The sequence below is a fragment of the Bactrocera neohumeralis genome, chromosome 2, assembly GCF_024586455.1.
Source record: "Bactrocera neohumeralis isolate Rockhampton chromosome 2, APGP_CSIRO_Bneo_wtdbg2-racon-allhic-juicebox.fasta_v2, whole genome shotgun sequence".
NCBI classification, from domain to species: domain Eukaryota; kingdom Metazoa; phylum Arthropoda; class Insecta; order Diptera; family Tephritidae; genus Bactrocera; species Bactrocera neohumeralis.
In genome coordinates, this window is record NC_065919.1 from 27,936,064 (window position 1) to 27,952,975 (window position 16,912).

At 36.7% G+C, this 16,912-nt stretch overlaps 6 protein-coding genes across 6 annotated transcripts; 5 read left to right on the forward strand and 1 right to left on the reverse strand.

Annotated features, from left to right (window-relative positions):
- The first annotated feature begins 1,635 nt into the window (after positions 1–1,635).
- Positions 1,636–2,598, forward strand: LOC126767974 (3-oxoacyl-[acyl-carrier-protein] reductase FabG-like). The gene has a single exon (XM_050485810.1). The coding sequence runs from the start codon at positions 1,694–1,696 to the stop codon at positions 2,459–2,461; it is 768 nt and encodes a 255-aa protein (XP_050341767.1). The 5' UTR covers positions 1,636–1,693; the 3' UTR covers positions 2,462–2,598.
- A 4,406-nt stretch (positions 2,599–7,004) lies between these two features.
- On the forward strand, positions 7,005–7,917 carry LOC126767975 (3-oxoacyl-[acyl-carrier-protein] reductase FabG-like). Its single transcript, XM_050485811.1, has one exon. It carries the CDS (start codon positions 7,080–7,082, stop codon positions 7,845–7,847), a length of 768 nt encoding a protein of 255 aa, XP_050341768.1. The 5' UTR covers positions 7,005–7,079; the 3' UTR covers positions 7,848–7,917.
- A 922-nt stretch (positions 7,918–8,839) lies between these two features.
- LOC126767966 (3-oxoacyl-[acyl-carrier-protein] reductase FabG-like) lies at positions 8,840–9,993 on the forward strand. The gene has a single exon (XM_050485801.1). It carries the CDS (start codon positions 9,015–9,017, stop codon positions 9,855–9,857), a length of 843 nt encoding a protein of 280 aa, XP_050341758.1. The 5' UTR covers positions 8,840–9,014; the 3' UTR covers positions 9,858–9,993.
- Positions 9,994–13,034: 3,041 nt separating this feature from the next.
- LOC126767970 (uncharacterized oxidoreductase TM_0325-like) lies at positions 13,035–13,947 on the forward strand. Its single transcript, XM_050485805.1, has one exon. The coding sequence runs from the start codon at positions 13,090–13,092 to the stop codon at positions 13,867–13,869; it is 780 nt and encodes a 259-aa protein (XP_050341762.1). The 5' UTR covers positions 13,035–13,089; the 3' UTR covers positions 13,870–13,947.
- Positions 13,948–14,058: 111 nt separating this feature from the next.
- On the forward strand, positions 14,059–15,034 carry LOC126767972 (3-oxoacyl-[acyl-carrier-protein] reductase FabG-like). Its single transcript, XM_050485807.1, has one exon. It carries the CDS (start codon positions 14,160–14,162, stop codon positions 14,934–14,936), a length of 777 nt encoding a protein of 258 aa, XP_050341764.1. The 5' UTR covers positions 14,059–14,159; the 3' UTR covers positions 14,937–15,034.
- A 352-nt stretch (positions 15,035–15,386) lies between these two features.
- On the reverse strand, positions 15,387–16,898 carry LOC126767982 (60S ribosomal protein L13a). Its single transcript, XM_050485820.1, has 3 exons — positions 16,814–16,898; positions 16,171–16,411; positions 15,387–15,813 (listed from the first exon to the last, which is right to left on the reverse strand). The coding sequence occupies exons 1-3, from the start codon at positions 16,832–16,834 to the stop codon at positions 15,458–15,460; spliced, it is 618 nt and encodes a 205-aa protein (XP_050341777.1). The 5' UTR covers positions 16,835–16,898; the 3' UTR covers positions 15,387–15,457.
- Between the last annotated feature and the right edge of the window lie 14 nt (positions 16,899–16,912).

Genomic DNA, 16,912 nt, shown 5'->3' on the forward strand with positions numbered 1-16,912 from the left:
ATTTTTTTAAGATACTAAACTAAAAACAAAAATACACAATTACATATAACCTAACATAAATATGTATGAACCATTGCAAAATGAAGCGCTATGTAAGATTTTGTAATAATTTAAGTCAACGCTTTTGGATTGCTTTATTAAACATATGCACTGTACATACATATGTATGTATATGTGTGTGAGTTTTCTATCGGATTCGCAGTTTGGTTGAATCTATTCGCTATAAAATCGTGGGGAGAATAGATGGTGAATTGAATATTTAAGAGGAAATGAATTGTATTTAAGTATTAATAATAATGAAAGTAATACAGTATGCCTAAACTGAATTGCACATTGTAGTTGACCTAAGAGAGACATAAATAAGTTAAAAGTTGATTTAATTGTGGATGATATTATAAAAAATTTAACATTAATAAATACTTATATACAATCGCAGATTTTAGTATCTTTTAATTTCGAACAACTGGTAATACAACCGATGGCAAATTTGAACTTTCGAAAACCTTCGAAAATTGTGAGTTTATTTGTAATTTTGTATTAGGGTGGTGTCATGCTTATGTTAAATGGCAAATGGGTAAATCCGCCCCCTTTTTTGGAATTCCTTAATTTTCTATTCGTCTGCCTATTGGAAAGGAAATATGCATGTTTTTCTTAAAAAAAAAAATATCAAGTGAAGCAAACGCATAACGCACGCATACACTTCTCATGTAGTCCCACTGTTTAGTCACATCATCAAGCATAATGACTCACCTGCAGAGGCAATATTAATTGCCCACCAACTGTCAAATCTCCAAATTTAATGAAGATGACCAAAATTTATGAAATGGATGGAATGGAAAAAAGTAGAAAATATACTCTTTTGAACGAATTTTTCAGAAGATAAGGGTTTCTTTCCTGTTTTCTTCAAGAGTGGAGAGTAATTTTAATGAAGATTCTTCTTTTGGGGTCTTCTTTTGAGTTGAGGCACAAAAAATATTGTGCGCTAATTACACTGGATGTGAAGAATGAGTTCAACTCCGCAAAGTGGGCAAAAATAATCAAAACTCTATATGAAATACGCGCACCCCACTATCTCGTAAATATTATAATGAGCTACTTCGAAAATAGGAGATTGTTATTCGACACGGACGAGGGCACTCAGAGCTACACTATTTTGAGTGGATTACCGCAAGGCTCGGTACTTCCCTCTCCCATGAAGTAATACTTAGTCTGTGGGAGAGTGGGAGAGATATCAGTTGGGATTAGGTTATGTTTAACGGATTAAAGTCCCGCACTCCGGCTTTCGATGCTTCCTCCTATAAAAAAATTGCTGTTTTGTACAAGCAGCAGGTATTCGACATTTGTTTGTTTGTAGATTTTTACTCCATTCTCTACGTAAACTTTTGTTGTTATTATAAAAATATTTAAACATGTTGTTATTATAAGAATATTTAAACATTTCCAGCTAAAATATTTATTAGCTGGAACCTACTTACCGACGCTATTTCGGGAATGATTATTTCATGATATCACATGCCACACAAGAACATTGCCAACCTTAATGGCAATATAAGTATTTAAAAGATTGCTAACAATTTACATTGCCTGTGGAGATGCAGCGTTAAGAATTACTAATAACATAGTATTATATAATTTTTTCATGAGTATTTCATTAAGAACTTAGCGTGTATATCAACAACAGAGGCATTTGATCATGAACTTTGACAGTAAAGTAGTGTTAATCACAGGAGCCAGCTCCGGTATTGGTGCAGCTGCTGCAGTAAAATTCGCCGAATTGGGAGCTTTACTAATTCTAAATGGTCGTAATGAGGAAAATTTGAAGTCCGTAGCAGAACAGTGCTCTGCCGTTGGTAAGGAGCCACATTTGGTCATAGCAGATATATCAAAGGAAGATGACACGGAACGACTTTGGCAGGAAACTTTAAAGAAATATAACAAGCTGGACGTATTGGTTAACAATGCTGGCATCATAGAAATAGGTAGTATAGAGAATACTAGCCTCGGACAATATGATCGTGTGATGAACACCAATTTACGTGCTGTGTATCATCTAACAATGTTGGCTGTACCGGAATTGGTAAAATCAAAAGGGAATATCGTAAATGTATCAAGTGTGAATGGCATACGTTCATTCCCCGGTGTACTAGCATACAATATTTCTAAAATGGGCTTGGACCAATTCACTCGATGCATCGCTCTGGAACTTGCTCCAAAAGGTGTTCGAGCAAATTGTGTTAATCCTGGAGTAGTTGTCACAAATATACACAAACGCGGCGGCATGGATGAAGAAACATACCAAAAGTTTTTGGAACATTCCAAAACTACACACGCTCTAGGTCGACCTGGTACCGTAGAAGAGGTAGCAAATGCAATTGCATTTTTGGCCAGCGACTTGGCCACTTTTACGACCGGCACTAGTTTATCAGTAGATGGAGGACGTCACGCAATGTGTCCACGGTGATCTGAACACATGTGCTTAATGTGCCGTAATTTGTTTTTTTTTCCTATGAATTTGTTTTAGTTTTTAGAGGCGTTATGTATATATGTACATATCTATGTTAAAATAATGTGGAAATAAAATATGATTTTTTTATTCAATTAGTGGTTTCATATTGTCGCAATAAGTTAAAGGCTATAACGAAACGAAAACATAGCTTAGGGGACTTACAACTTGTCAACGCATCGCAAAATCAAAAGTCGAAGTTTTATACTAGCTTAAACCATTCATTGTTGGAATAAATTTTTATACAGGTTGATCATCATCAAGGTCATTGTTGGATTGCATACAAATATAAGGGTTATCTATGTATAAGTTTACGCAAATATTATTCCTGTATACAACTGCTGTTATAACTGACATTAAAATACACACGTTCTTATGGACACAGTTATTTAGACAGCTGTACGACTACACTACTGCAGGCTCTCAGTTGTCGCTCTCGCTAATTTAAAAATATTTTTAAATTTTCCGACGACAGTAGAAAGATGAGGATGCCATTAATATGTAAAATGTAAACTTATTCAAAGCTCTAACAAACCAGACGTTATTTTACAAATAAAAGCATAAAATAGCTTTGTTATATCATTTGTAATAACAATTTATAATTTAAAACAAATAAATTTACCTATTTGCTTATTTTTTGCATAAAAAATTGCACTTTGAACAAAATATTAAAATTTCATTCAAGTGAAAGGTATTAGTATGGCCACAACGAAATTGTGTACATGCAAAATGGACAGCTGTGTTGTCTTGTGTACATGCCGGCCAATGTTATGTCGCTGCCTTCTTACAAATGTTCATGTAAAAGGATTCACGGCGCCATTTTCAGTTCACTCCATATAATAAATAACCACTATTTAGTAATTTTTATACGTACTAAATGATGGGTGTTGGGTTGATAAATGCCCAAAAATTGTTATTTTGTTCGATCTGGCCATAATGGAAAATGTTATAAAAAACGCTTATTTTGAGGCGCTCTCAAGCGCTGAACACATAGAGAGCGACAGACTGCAAACTACATCTGTCAAATATTAAAATACACACGTAACAAATTAACACTTACCGATCCAAACGGGGTTAGATCGCCGAAAAAACAGCCCTTGGTCGGATGAAATCCGAGTCAATTCCGGTGCGTAGAACCGGCTGTCGTGGGAATCGACCTACGATGACGAAGTATTTTTTCGTTTTATCTGACAGCGTAAGGTTAAGAAGTTCATTTCTTATTTTGTCTTATGGCATATTAGAAATGATGTTTCTTCGAAAATCATTCGCTTACAACGGATAAAACGACTTCTGAGTGGTGATTCTAATTAAAAAAAAAAAAAAAAATACACACGTTCTTATGGGCAGTGCTATTTTTACAGCTGCACGACTACACGACTGCAGGCCGACAGTTGTCGTTCTCGCTAACTTCAATATCCTCCTATATTTGCCAACGACAGTACGACGACAGTAGAGTTGACAGTAGAATGGAAGATAGAGAGATGAGGTAGAGTGGTGATGCCACTAATATGTAAAATGTAAAATTATTCACAGCTCTAACAAACTTGACGTTATTTTATAAATAAAAGCATAAAATAGCTATATTATAGCTCTATTATATCATTTGTAATAACAATTGATAATTTAAAGCAAAAATATTTATCTATTTACTTATTTTTTGCATAAAAAATTTAATTTTGAACAAAATATTAAAATTTCATTGAAGTGAAAGGAATTAGTATGGCCACAACGAAATTGTATACATACAAAATGGACAACTGCGTTGTTTTGTGTACATGCCGGCCATTGTGTTGTTGTTGCTTCTCAAAATGTACATGTAGTAAGATGAACAACGACGTTTTAAGTTCACTGTCGTGCTGCTGCAGTCTGTCGCAGTCATTGTGTTCACCACTAATGAAAGGTTTCAAAGCAACAGGTTTATTTTCTGTTAACAGATCAAAACAACCCTCCTACTGCTTTAAGCCGAAACTACATAACTCGCGTAAGCATGTGCGTACGTTTGACAAATGAGTGGAATACACATCTTATGCGTTAAGCTCCATAGTCATATACATTTAAATTTTTGCTGTTATTATGGTAACGGCACAAGTAATTTCGAGGCATGATGTCATGTTGACAATCCTTGGGAGGACAAAATTCGAAACGTTTCGGTTAGAATAGATTAGAAAATATTTTAGGCTTTGCACTGCGACCTATGTATGTCTTTTCCTATATCACATATGGTCACAAAGGCGCAGTACTCTGAGCAATTCCAGAAGCTTGCTGGGCTCGACTGAGGTGATGTGATCCATGTCCGAAGATGGATCCTAGGGCCTTGAGCCTTTTTCTACAAATTGCTGGACAATCTAGAATTGCTGGAGTTTCCTGTTCCACGTCAACAAACCAGCAGTTCGCGCAAGAGACTATGCCCATATTAGAAAAGTGCTTCCTGGACTTACGGTGCCCTGCATAGAGCGCGACGAGGAGACGGAATTTATCTTGACCATATCCTTAAAACTTACAAGGTTGTACACTCCCAGTAGTAGCTTGGCGTGGCGCATTCTTGGCGCCTGCTGCCAGTACCGTTATCTCCTTTATGGGGTGGGGTCCCACCGCAATGCACAGTTGTGGTCCCATCAACCTGGACGCTGCCGCAGAATGGGCTAATTGGTCGGTCAACTCATTGCCGGCTACCCGTTTATGCCCCGGCACCGAGATTGCCGGCTTTTAGCGCCGCTTGACTATCGCTGAGTATAGCAATATGCTGGTTGCAATGGAGGTTTGTTTCTGTACACTGACTTATAGCAAAGACTTCTGTTTGAAAGATGCTCGGAAAACGAACCATTGGTATGGATAGTTTGGTATGCGGTCCCGGTCGTGTTTTCGAACCGTCAGTGTACCACTTGATGGTGCTGCTCCTCAGTACTAGGTCAAGCGTGGAATCACTGATCACCATCCTGTGGGCAGTCCCTCGTAATACCAAGACAAATCCTACTCTCCCCACAGTGGTTTCAGCTATCCTAGTACGCAGTACAGCCTTTATCCATCTGCATACTAGAGCCGTCGCATTCCTTTTCTCCAGAAGCGTGCGACGAATTGTCAAAAGCACGTTCGGAGTCAAGAAAGACGCATATCGCAAACTCGTGATTTTCCAGCGAGTTCTGAAGTTCAGTCGTGAGATGGTAAAGAGCAGAGTTAGTGGATCTGCCTGCTTTATATTCGTGCTGACTGGCGGTAGGGGTGCGATTATCAGCCCCTTCGATCTTATATAATTGTCTGCAATATTTGCCATTGCTTTTAGCATGAAAGAAGTAAGACTAATTGTCCTGAACGATTTGGCGAGCGAGTAGTCCCTCCTTCTTACCTTGGAGATGAAGATTACGAACGTTATTATTCGCAATTCTGGAATATACGCCATCGTAAGACTATCCCTACAAGGTGTAGCAAGAGATCTTACATACCTTGTTGCAAAAGTGCTGGAAAGATGCTGTCAGCCCCTGGTGTATAGCTCAAGAAAAAGGTCAGTGCCCACTTGATTGAGTCTGCAGTGAATAAATTCCTTGCAGCCGTCCAATCTGAGGGATAAGGCTTATATGCGATCATTGTAGAATTTGGTCAGCCCGAACCATCTCCGGGAAGTGCGCAAGCAGGAGTGCCATTACCCTATGCTCTGCGCTGCTCATAGGTCCCAGTCTTTTAATGGATAATATCTACAGAAAGCCGTGTGCAGTCTAGCTGCCGTAAGGGCCGAGGATACGTTGCTCACTCAGCTTATATTTTGCACTAGAATTTCCCTAAATACATCTCAGTTCGTACTACTAACCGGTCATGTATTCATTGCTTAAGGTTATGTCAAGGATCACCCTTCGAGGAATGTTTATGAAGATGGATTCGCAGTCCACATTCTCGATGCTTGCATTGGTACCTTTTACAAATTTAAGAAGAGACTCACCCCTCATCTCTGGAGGTGCAGCCCTTTCGCTACTACGCCTCTCCGACAGGGTTGCGTTAACCAGGTGACGCCTCCGATTCCAGCGCAGAGAAGTGGACGCGGAGTTGACTCCTGCGTTCCTTGACGCGGTAAGGCCACCGCTACTTCACAAGGCGGACCGGTATTAAGAAGGCTCCGTTAGCATCCAGCCAAATTTATCTCCTAGCTACAAATTATCCAATGGGCACGGGAGTCGCATAACACCCTGGATTAGGAGGTGGCAGCTCTTGGTTGATTGTAATTTTGCTTATTATTTCTTTTCTAAAATAGATGCCACACCCGACAAACTTGTAAGCATATCAAGAGTAAAAACTCAAAAATTTACACTAGTTAATTTCACTACAAACATACCGAAAACACATTATTGAAACTCAAGTTGAAATTGTTAATTTTGTGTGCAACATGCTACGTTACGCTTTCTCATACAATTACGCGTATTATGTAGTTTTAGCTTTACAGCAGTTGTATTTGAAAACAGCTGATGATCCAAAACAAGAATGTCTAAAAAGAGATGGAATAATAATGTACAGAAATAAACAAAAGTAACACTTATCTCCCGGTAATTTACATAATGATCAGTTCAGATTTTGTTATCAACATTAAACCATGAACTTTGCGGGAAAAGTTGTGCTTATCACTGGAGCAAGTTCTGGGATAGGAGCAGCTACAGCAATAAAATTTGCAAAATTAGGCGCCTTACTCGCTCTAAATGGACGCAATGCCGAGAATTTGAAAGCTGTAGCAAGCCAATGTTCCTGCGTTGGTAAGGAACCTATTTTAGTTTTGGGCGACATTTCCAAAGAAGCTGATACAGAAAGGGTTTGGCATGAGACGTTACAAAAATACAAAAAATTGAATGTATTAGTTAACAATGCAGGTATAATTGAGACCGGTAGTATTGAAAACACCAACCTAGAGCAATATGATCGTGTGATGAACACCAATTTACGAGCTATATACCACCTAACAATGTTAGCCGTACCTGAACTGATTAAAAGCAAAGGCAATATTGTAAATGTTTCCAGCGTAAATGGAATACGTTCATTTCCGGGTGTGCTAGCTTACAATATTTCGAAGATGGGAGTAGATCAATTTACAAGGTGTGTTGCTTTGGAATTGGCCGCCAAGGGTGTGCGTGTGAATTGTGTTAATCCTGGTGTTACCGTTACTAATTTACACAAGCGCGGCGGTATGGATGAAGAAACATATAAAAAGTTTTTAGAACATTCGCAAACAACACATGCTCTAGGTCGGCCTGGCACAGCAGATGAAGTGGCAAATGCAATCTCTTTTTTGGCTAGTGATTTGGCCACTTTCACGACTGGTGTAAGCTTGGCTGTAGATGGCGGTCGACATGCTATGTGCCCTCGATAATGGAGTAATGTAACAGAAAATTGCATTTATTTTTCTGGTTTTTATAATAAATTGTATTTTCTTGTTAAAAAAGTTTTGTACTTTCCTTGATACCGCAAATAAAAAGTATACATACATCTACATAAATAAATTATTTATCAGCAAATACAATGTTAGCTGAAAAACAGTGAAGAATATAAAGACTATTGAGTTTCTCTCTGTCAAAACAAAAAACACCGGCACGTTCCTAAATACAAACTCGTATATTTAGTAGCGCAAATGTTTATTATGTTCTATGTTTGTATAACAAATGAATTTTCTCGATTTATATTTTCACTGTCGTTTCAAAAAATTTAATTTTAAGTTTTTATATATACGTACTTATGTATGTATATTCGTTATATACACATATGCAGCAGAGCATATTATTTTATTTTTTATTCCATTAGTGTCGCTTGTGGAAAATCTGCTTGCCAAATTGTCAAACAAAACAAGTTTATCAAAATATCATTGAGCGTAAAAATAGCCAAAAACAATGGCAGGCGAGAGTGTGAAAAGTTGCTCCAACAAACTATCTACACGTACATTTATTTGTTATTCAGTAGTTCCCAATCTTGCTATACTTGAATAGTTTGTTTATATGTATGGTATGCACTAATCAATACAGTATTTCAATAACAAAATCATCATGTTCCACAAAGTCAAAAATTCTATCATCTCAAAAAGAGTTCATTGGAATTGTAATTACCTACCTAACAGTTAATTACCGAAGACAATCATACATACATACATATAATAGTTCATTCTGACATTGCATAAAAAGTTTGTCAACCACTGATGGCCAAGAGAAAAGTCCAGTGGGTGTGAGAGCGGGAGATAAAGACGAGCTCTGTACATATGTACATATATGCGTACATACATTTATCCAAGTTGTATGAGTGACTATGTACAAGTGTACTTATATACGATCGATTCGCTTTTTAAATGTTATCTGCTTGTATAGCAAGGCGAATAAACAATATTAATAGACAACTGATTTGATAGACCTAACGTGATCACGTCTCTTAGAGCTGTTCACTCCACAACGCACAGTTTTCGTTGCTCATTCTTGTGTATCGGTTGTTTCTTTAGCCATTTACACATATCCGTTTGTACGAAGTTAAACAGATTTTATTCTTATTCTGCATAATGTTTCCAATTGGATTCAATCATTCAATTGATATAGAGGAGCCCGTGGTTATTCCACCACCACCATCTCCTTTAGATTTTAAAAATAAAGTTATAATTATCACTGGCGCTTGCTCTGGCATTGGCGCCGCAGTCGTCATGGAGTTTGCCAAATGGGGTGGCCTACTGACTGTTGCCGGTCGCAATAAGGAGAGCTTGAGTGCTGTTGCCGACAAGGTCATTGATGCATATGATCACTCGCCATTGATTGTGCATGCAGACATGATTAATGAGGAGGAGGTACGCCATATTGTTGATAAAACCATAGCCACTTACGGACATATCGATGTGCTCGTTAACAGCGCGTCCGTTATTGAGATTGGTAACATTGAAACAACTACAATGGCTCAGTATGATCGCGTTATGGATGTAAATTTGCGCGCCGTGTTTCAACTAACATCGTTGGCTGTGCCATATTTAATCGAGACAAGAGGCTGCATTGTAAACTTATCAAGCGTTAACGGTTTACGTTCATTTCCCGGTGTACTCGTATATAATCTTTCTAAAGCTGCATTGGACCAATTTACTCGTTGCGTAGCGCTTGAATTGAAAGAAAAAGGTGTTCGCTGTAATTCAGTTAATCCTGTCGTCGATGTTACGGAAATTCAAAAAAGTGACGATATAGATGATGAGGCGTACCAAAAGTGGTTAGAACATTCTGGCACGATAAGTGAAGACGGACGCGAGGGTTTGGAGGAGAACGTGGCAGGCGTGATCGCATTTTTGGCCAGCGATATGGCGAGTTTCATTACTGGTGCCAGTTTGCCAGTAGACGGTGGGCGCCATGCAATGTGTCCGCGATAAGTTGGTCATACATATATTATACCCATAGGTATTAAGTAAATTGCATTTGGCATCATGAAATATCAAATACTATAAATGTGTTGTATGTTCTTAAAATTTGCATTACTAATTAGAGTTTTATTTATGTATATATGTATATATAGTATGTAGTTTCACACCTAAAGGCAATTACATTTGTTAGAAATATACATATATCGTTATACTTCATAAAAAGTAATAATTAATGTTAGTGATACATTATTGTTTTAAATAAAATTGTTTAGATACTTATTTGATAAGTTCACCCGTTCCACACATCGATGTATTCAGTCAAGTCTTCACAGATTTTTTGGTGCGTTAATTGGCTGTAATTGAAACTGCTGCAACAAAATTATCAATAACTTTTATACATACATATGTACATTCATATATATATATATACCCTATATACATATGTATATACATACATATATACCTACATAGATATATATGTATATACATATACATACATATGTACATACTTATGTAGAATTGAAAATGTTTTCATATTAGCGGGTCGGTTGGTCGTCTTATTTAGTAGTTTTATTTTTTATTAAGCTAGAGAATTGCTATCCATGAATTCATTTTCCGGCAGACGCAATTTTTTTTCAATACTATTTTATTTATTGGATCTGCTTTTTTTAAGCCTAAGCAAGGAGTCAGCTGTTTATACGTTGCTCTTTAGTACGCAAATTCTGAAATTGTTAAATTAGTTTCTGTTTCCAGATCCCGCTTGACCAATATCTCGAGGTACATTGTAGTTTCGAGTATTTTTAATTAGAAAAAAAAAACAATAATTCGGTTGCGTCGAAGCTAGAATACCCTTCACGAATAATCGATCAGTTTGTATAGCAGCTATATACCTTACTGGATCGCTAAGCAATTTCTTCAAGTAGAGCTGCGTTATCCTAGAGTATTGGCCGAATTTCATGAGACTATCTCGTCAAATAAAAAACTTCTCCATACACGTTTTGATCTTTCGGTTTGCATGACATTTACATGCTATAGTGGTCCGGTTTGAATTTTTTTCGAAGAGCTTGGGCTACAATCTATACCAAATTTCGTGAATATATTTTATCAAAAAAAAAGTTTTCTATATAATTTTCCACGATTTTGATCGTTCAGTTTGAATGGCATATAACTGCAATGATGGTCCGATATCGACCATTTCGACAATTGAGTAGTTACTTAGTGAGAAGAAGACGTGTACAAAATTCTATATCGCTATCTTCAAACTTCAGGGACTAATTCATGTACATATATTCAAACGGATGGACAATTGGAAGTATCAATATCGGCTCAGCTCGTCACCAGTGGCGTAGCTACCCAGGAGCTAGGCGAGGCAATGCCTCGGTGCCCTCAAGCTCAGGGTGGCCTCGAATCCTTACCAGAAATCTCGATCGAACTGAACTTTTGGAAGTTTCTCCCATTTTCAAATTAAATATGACAAGTTGCAACCCCACTTTAATCATGACAACTCAGTTGAGAGAAATTCAAAATTTATGCCTAGGGAATTCCCCTAAATTCTTTCTCTAGGACGGATAGTGATATGTGCGTTTTATTGTGAATTCGAGTTAAGTTTTTTTTCGAGAACGGTTAAAAAATAAGTGCTGCATCAGGAGTAGAGTCGTGGTTAAATTTTATTTGATGTTACTACTCATTTTGATTTCCATTAAGTCAATAATAATCTATAGATTTCGGCTACAGCTCATTGTATAACGCGAAATATCGTGAAAAGCGCAAGTCACCTGCAGTAGGTATGTACATTAATTCAGGTCTGCAATAAAACTTCGTTATTTTGACATTATCAAAATATTATCAGAAATAGTTCAAAAGAGTCCAAGTAAAGATGAGCATAGTGAAGCAGAGAGTATTAAAACAAAAATGCTTAATTTCGAGTTCGTGTTGCTTTGCGAATTCATGCACCATGTATTGAACATCAATAATATACCCAAAACTTTGCAAAAATGCGACCTTCAATTTGGGCGAGGCAATTAAAGTTTTAGCAGAGACCAAAGCAAAGTTGCAAATTTATAGAAATGATTTTGAATTATTCAAGTGCAAGGCCAGTGAAACTGCAAGAAAATATGGTATTGATACCTATTTTCAAGAAAAAAGACAAATAAAATTTAAACAACATTTTGATGAATTAGCAGCTGATCACCGATTTCCAAATCGAGAAAAAATATTTAATTGATTTTCCAGCACCAACATTTTTATTACATGTTGATAAAGCAACTTCATTATTCAGAAATATTCTGATATAATAGCCCCTAGTTTTTTACTTCAATTTATTAATATTTACCACCTAGTTTTACCTCAAAATAGTCAAGCATGGACGGTTGAACAATTATGTAAGGAAATAATGAACTAAATATATAACGGAAGTTTTTACAGCAATGTTATTATTCTTTATAATTCTGTCACTTCTGCAGCAGCTGAAAGGTCATTTAGCAAATTAGAAAAAATAAAAACAAAATTTAAGAAATAATACGAGCCATACTCGACGCCGACTTTTATCGCTAATAGAAATTAAAAAAACTCAAGCCTGGATTTAAACGAAGTCATTGCTACTTTAGCGAAAACTGCAGCTAGAAAAAATTGTAAATATAATTGTTATTTAGTCAGTTGGTAGGCCCGACCTTTATATAATAAACCTTGAATCTTCTCTATTTCGGTTTATTAGCTAAATCACCAAGTATAAATTGTAATTTCTGTTGTTACTGTTTAATACCTTAGAATTTTTAAAATATTTGTATATTTCATACTTGTATTTGATAAAACCTAATCAGTTTACATAGCAGTGGGACCCCATTTTTTAATTTGTGCCAGGGTCCTTGGTTTTTTAGGGTTTCCGATGTTTCCTTCTGGGTGTTACAAACACCCGTTTTATGGTATAATAATTAAGAAAATATATGAAATTTTAGTGGATACTATTTAGAGTGGTTATAATAAAAAAAAATTACGTTATGACCCTATTAGTAACAAATATTTTACTTGTAATCAAGATAGGACCACCTCTACTGAGGATTACATGTTGTACCAAGGTCAGCCGGTTTCACTTCCTGTCTGATTTTAGAAAGTGACATACAAATATATTTGGCTCTAAATATTTTTTTATATTATATTTTTTATTCAAAATTAAAAAGTTCAAAAAAATTGTAAAGGCTAAATTTTTTAAATACAAATTCGAAACATATATGTATGTATATATATGAACTTCACCAACAAGGTTGTGCTGCTAACTGGCGCCGCGTCAGGAATTGGCGCTGCTACTGCAGTTCGTTTTTCGGAGCTTGGCGCTAAGCTAGCCATTGTTGATCTGAGCGCTGAAGGACTTAAAAAGACAGCTGAGAATTGCAAAAAATGTGCCAAGTCAAAAGATCAAGGAGAACCACTTCAAATAGTCGGGGACGTTAGCAAGTCGGAAGATTTGGAATGCATTGCTAAGTCAACCATTAAAAAATATAAAAAACTGGATGTGTTAGTAAATAATGCCGGTATTATGGAGGATGGTACCATTGAAACCACATGCCTGGAGCAGTTTGATCGCATGATACACACCAATTTACGTTCCCAATTTTATTTATCATTACTGTTAGTGCCGGAATTATTGAAAACAAAGGGTAATATTGTGAACACATCGAGTATATGCGGCATGCGTTCATTTCCTAACACGCTGGCCTACAATATATCTAAAGCTGGTGTAGATCAATTCACCCGCTGCGTAGCGCTGGAACTTGGCGAGCGCGGCGTGCGTTGTAATTGCGTAAATCCTGGTGTTATATATACTAATTTACAAAAGCGATATTTGGATGAGAATGGATACAAGGAATTTCTTAAAAAAGCAAAATATACACACGCTTTAGCACGCTATGGTCAACCAATTGAAGTGGCAAATGTAATATGCTTTCTAGCAAGTGATTTGGCTAGTTTCATCACGGGTCACAATATACCAGTAGACGGTGGGAGACACGCTATGACACCGCGCTAAATTGCAACAAAATTCAAAAATAACGACTTTCTGAAAAATGATGTGGGAGCAATGTGAAAACCAATTAAGCTGCGATGTCGATCATCAACAAACAGAAAATATAAGTTAATCGAAATTGGGCAACTACAATGGCTAACATCTCTGCTTACCCACTTTTTGATTTGTGTTCATGAATCACAGAATAAATCGTGGAGCAACAGTGTTTCTGATAACAGCCAATAGTACTTAAATACTCAAGTCTTTTGATTTTTATCTAATTTGAATTTCACCAGCGAGTATATAACAGTAGAATGGATTTCAAGGGCAAAGTTGTGCTAATAACGGGAGCCAGTTCTGGAATTGGTGCTGCTGCTGCAGTGAAATTCGCTAAATTTGGTGCCAAGCTGGCATTGGTTGGACGAAATGTGGAAAATCTTAAAGAAACAGCAGCTAAGTGTGAAAATGTCGCAGAGAACTCATTGACTCCATTATTGGTAAAGGTCAACCTGACAGACGAATCGGCTGTGCCAAATATTATAAGTGAAGTGTTGGAACGTTACGGACAACTTGACGTATTGGTCAACAATGCCGGAATTATTGAAAATGGCACAATTGAGAATACAAGCCTTGCTCAATTCGATAGAATTATGGACACAAATGTGCGCTCTGTGTACCAGCTGACTATGCTCGCCGTACCTGAGCTAATCAAAACAAAAGGCAATATTGTTAATTTATCCAGCGTTTGTGGTCTACGTGCATTTCCCAATGTATTGGCTTACAATATCTCAAAATCAGCTATTGATCAATTTACACGTTGTGTGGCTTTAGAGCTTGCGCCGAAGGGAGTGCGATGTAACTCAGTTAATCCGGGTGTCGTAGTCACCAATTTGCACAAAAGTGCTGGCATGAACGACGAAGCTTATGAGAAATTTTTGGAGCACTGCAAAACTACTCATGCACTTGGACGGGCTGGAGATGTGGAAGAAGTGGCCAATGCTATTTGCTTTTTGGCCAGTGACTTGGCCACATTTACAACCGGCATGAATATGCCAGTTGACGGAGGCAGACATGCTATGTGCCCCAGATAAAAATATATGCTTACTAATATTAATAACAACATTTATATATTTTATATGTATTAATTAACATATGCATGTATATAGAGAAAATAAAGACTTTCAATGCAGTACGTGTGTTTTGAAGTGCAGTTAGCTACAACATGCCGAATTTGTCTTTGTTGTAGGAATAATGCGCAGTCAAATTTATGCTGGTCCGTTACCTTATTCAAGACAATTTATAAATTCACCATTGTTTTATGGTCAAGAATGCGGAGCTAAAATAGTTTACAGGGTAGTTTTTTTCTTCCAAGACGTTCCACAAAAGTTTATAATAATTTATAAACATATACCCCCCCCAAAATTACTTTTTGTCTGTACTATAAATGAGCACAAGTTAGCAAAATAGTTGTACAAAACCAACGATGATGGGCTGCCTAACCTTGTGCACTGCAATCACTAAGAAGTTAAAAAACAATCTAATTTTACTTATGTTATTCTTTTTATTAAAAAATGAATTCTAGTCATTTTAAACAAACTTAGGGGTACGTATTTTAAACTTCGTATCCGTAAGATTTAATGATTTTGTTGAAAGGTTCCGCTACCTTCGCAATGTTTTCGCGAGCCTTAACAGTCAACTTCTTCATGATTCTGTTGTGTTTCAGAGTGACACGCAACTTAGCCTTGCGTTTCCTTTCCAGACTCTTAACGACATCTTGGTAGTGCCAGCCGACTTCGCTTGACAAACGTCCGACTTGGCAGTATTTGCGGTCAGAACGCAGAGTGAGGACACGCATGGCGATTGGTACACAGACACGACGACGCTTGTCGTATGGTGGTGGAATACCATCGAAAACGCGGAGACGGGCAAGTGCAGCTTGACCACGCTTGGTTTTGTGTGGAATCATGCCTGCAACAAAGTAGTTTGTCTTAATCATAAATTTGTTTACATAGATATTGCAAATATAATTTAAGTAGGTGCGTCAGTTAACGATTTTGTTACATTTTCAGCTTCAAATAATGTAGGTAAGAAATATTGTTCATCACTGCCGTTTTAGAGCTATTTATAAGATGAATTTCATTACGTACCTGAAAGTAAAGAAATACATTTATTAATGAAAAACATTAAAACAAGTCATAATTATATTGATGTACTAATAATCAGTTGCTATTAAATTGTTACATTTGTAATTCAAATAATGTAGGTAAGAAAATTAAGTCATCATTAACTAATTTTTTATTATTATAGAATATTATAAAAACTTACCTCGTACAGCTTTGAAGAAAATTCTTGATGGAGCACGGAAGTGATATGGACCACGAGCAGGATTTACGTTACAGCGTTTGCGCAAATACGCCAAGTACTTAATTTTATTTCTGTAGAAATGGCCAGAGAGGTTCAATTCCTCGCAACGTACAACTGCCACTTTACCTCCTTGAAGAAGGTATTTGGCAACAACGGAGGCCAAACGGCCAACCAGATGGCCACGACCATCAATAACAACGGCCTGCAAATATACAAAACAAAATTTCAATCAAATTTGTGTTCTAATAGAAATCTAGGTTATGACACAAATGACAACAAAAACGGTGGCTCACACACATTCCATTATAAAAAATTATAAGTATACACAAAATATACAATACGTGTTCACATATTCGAAAATATTACAACTTTTGCCAATATTTTCACCGTTCTTTAGACCTTATCCACCAAATCAAATGGGCACGTGTACCATAAAGTACAATTGGACACATGAATTTAGTTAACTTTATATCACTTTACAGTTCACTTTCCCACATAAATTTGGTATTTTCGAAAATTTTTCGTCGTATTGTACATTTTGCACACATTTCGATTAACATTTAATGCATTTATTCGGCATTTTCATGAAAAAAACGCCACTTACCCTATTCGACAAACCAGTCATGTTAAAGAACCGCACGGAAAGAAATGGACGAGTATCGCCATCGTGCAACGGAAGTTATGTTCCGTTCCTCCTCGATTT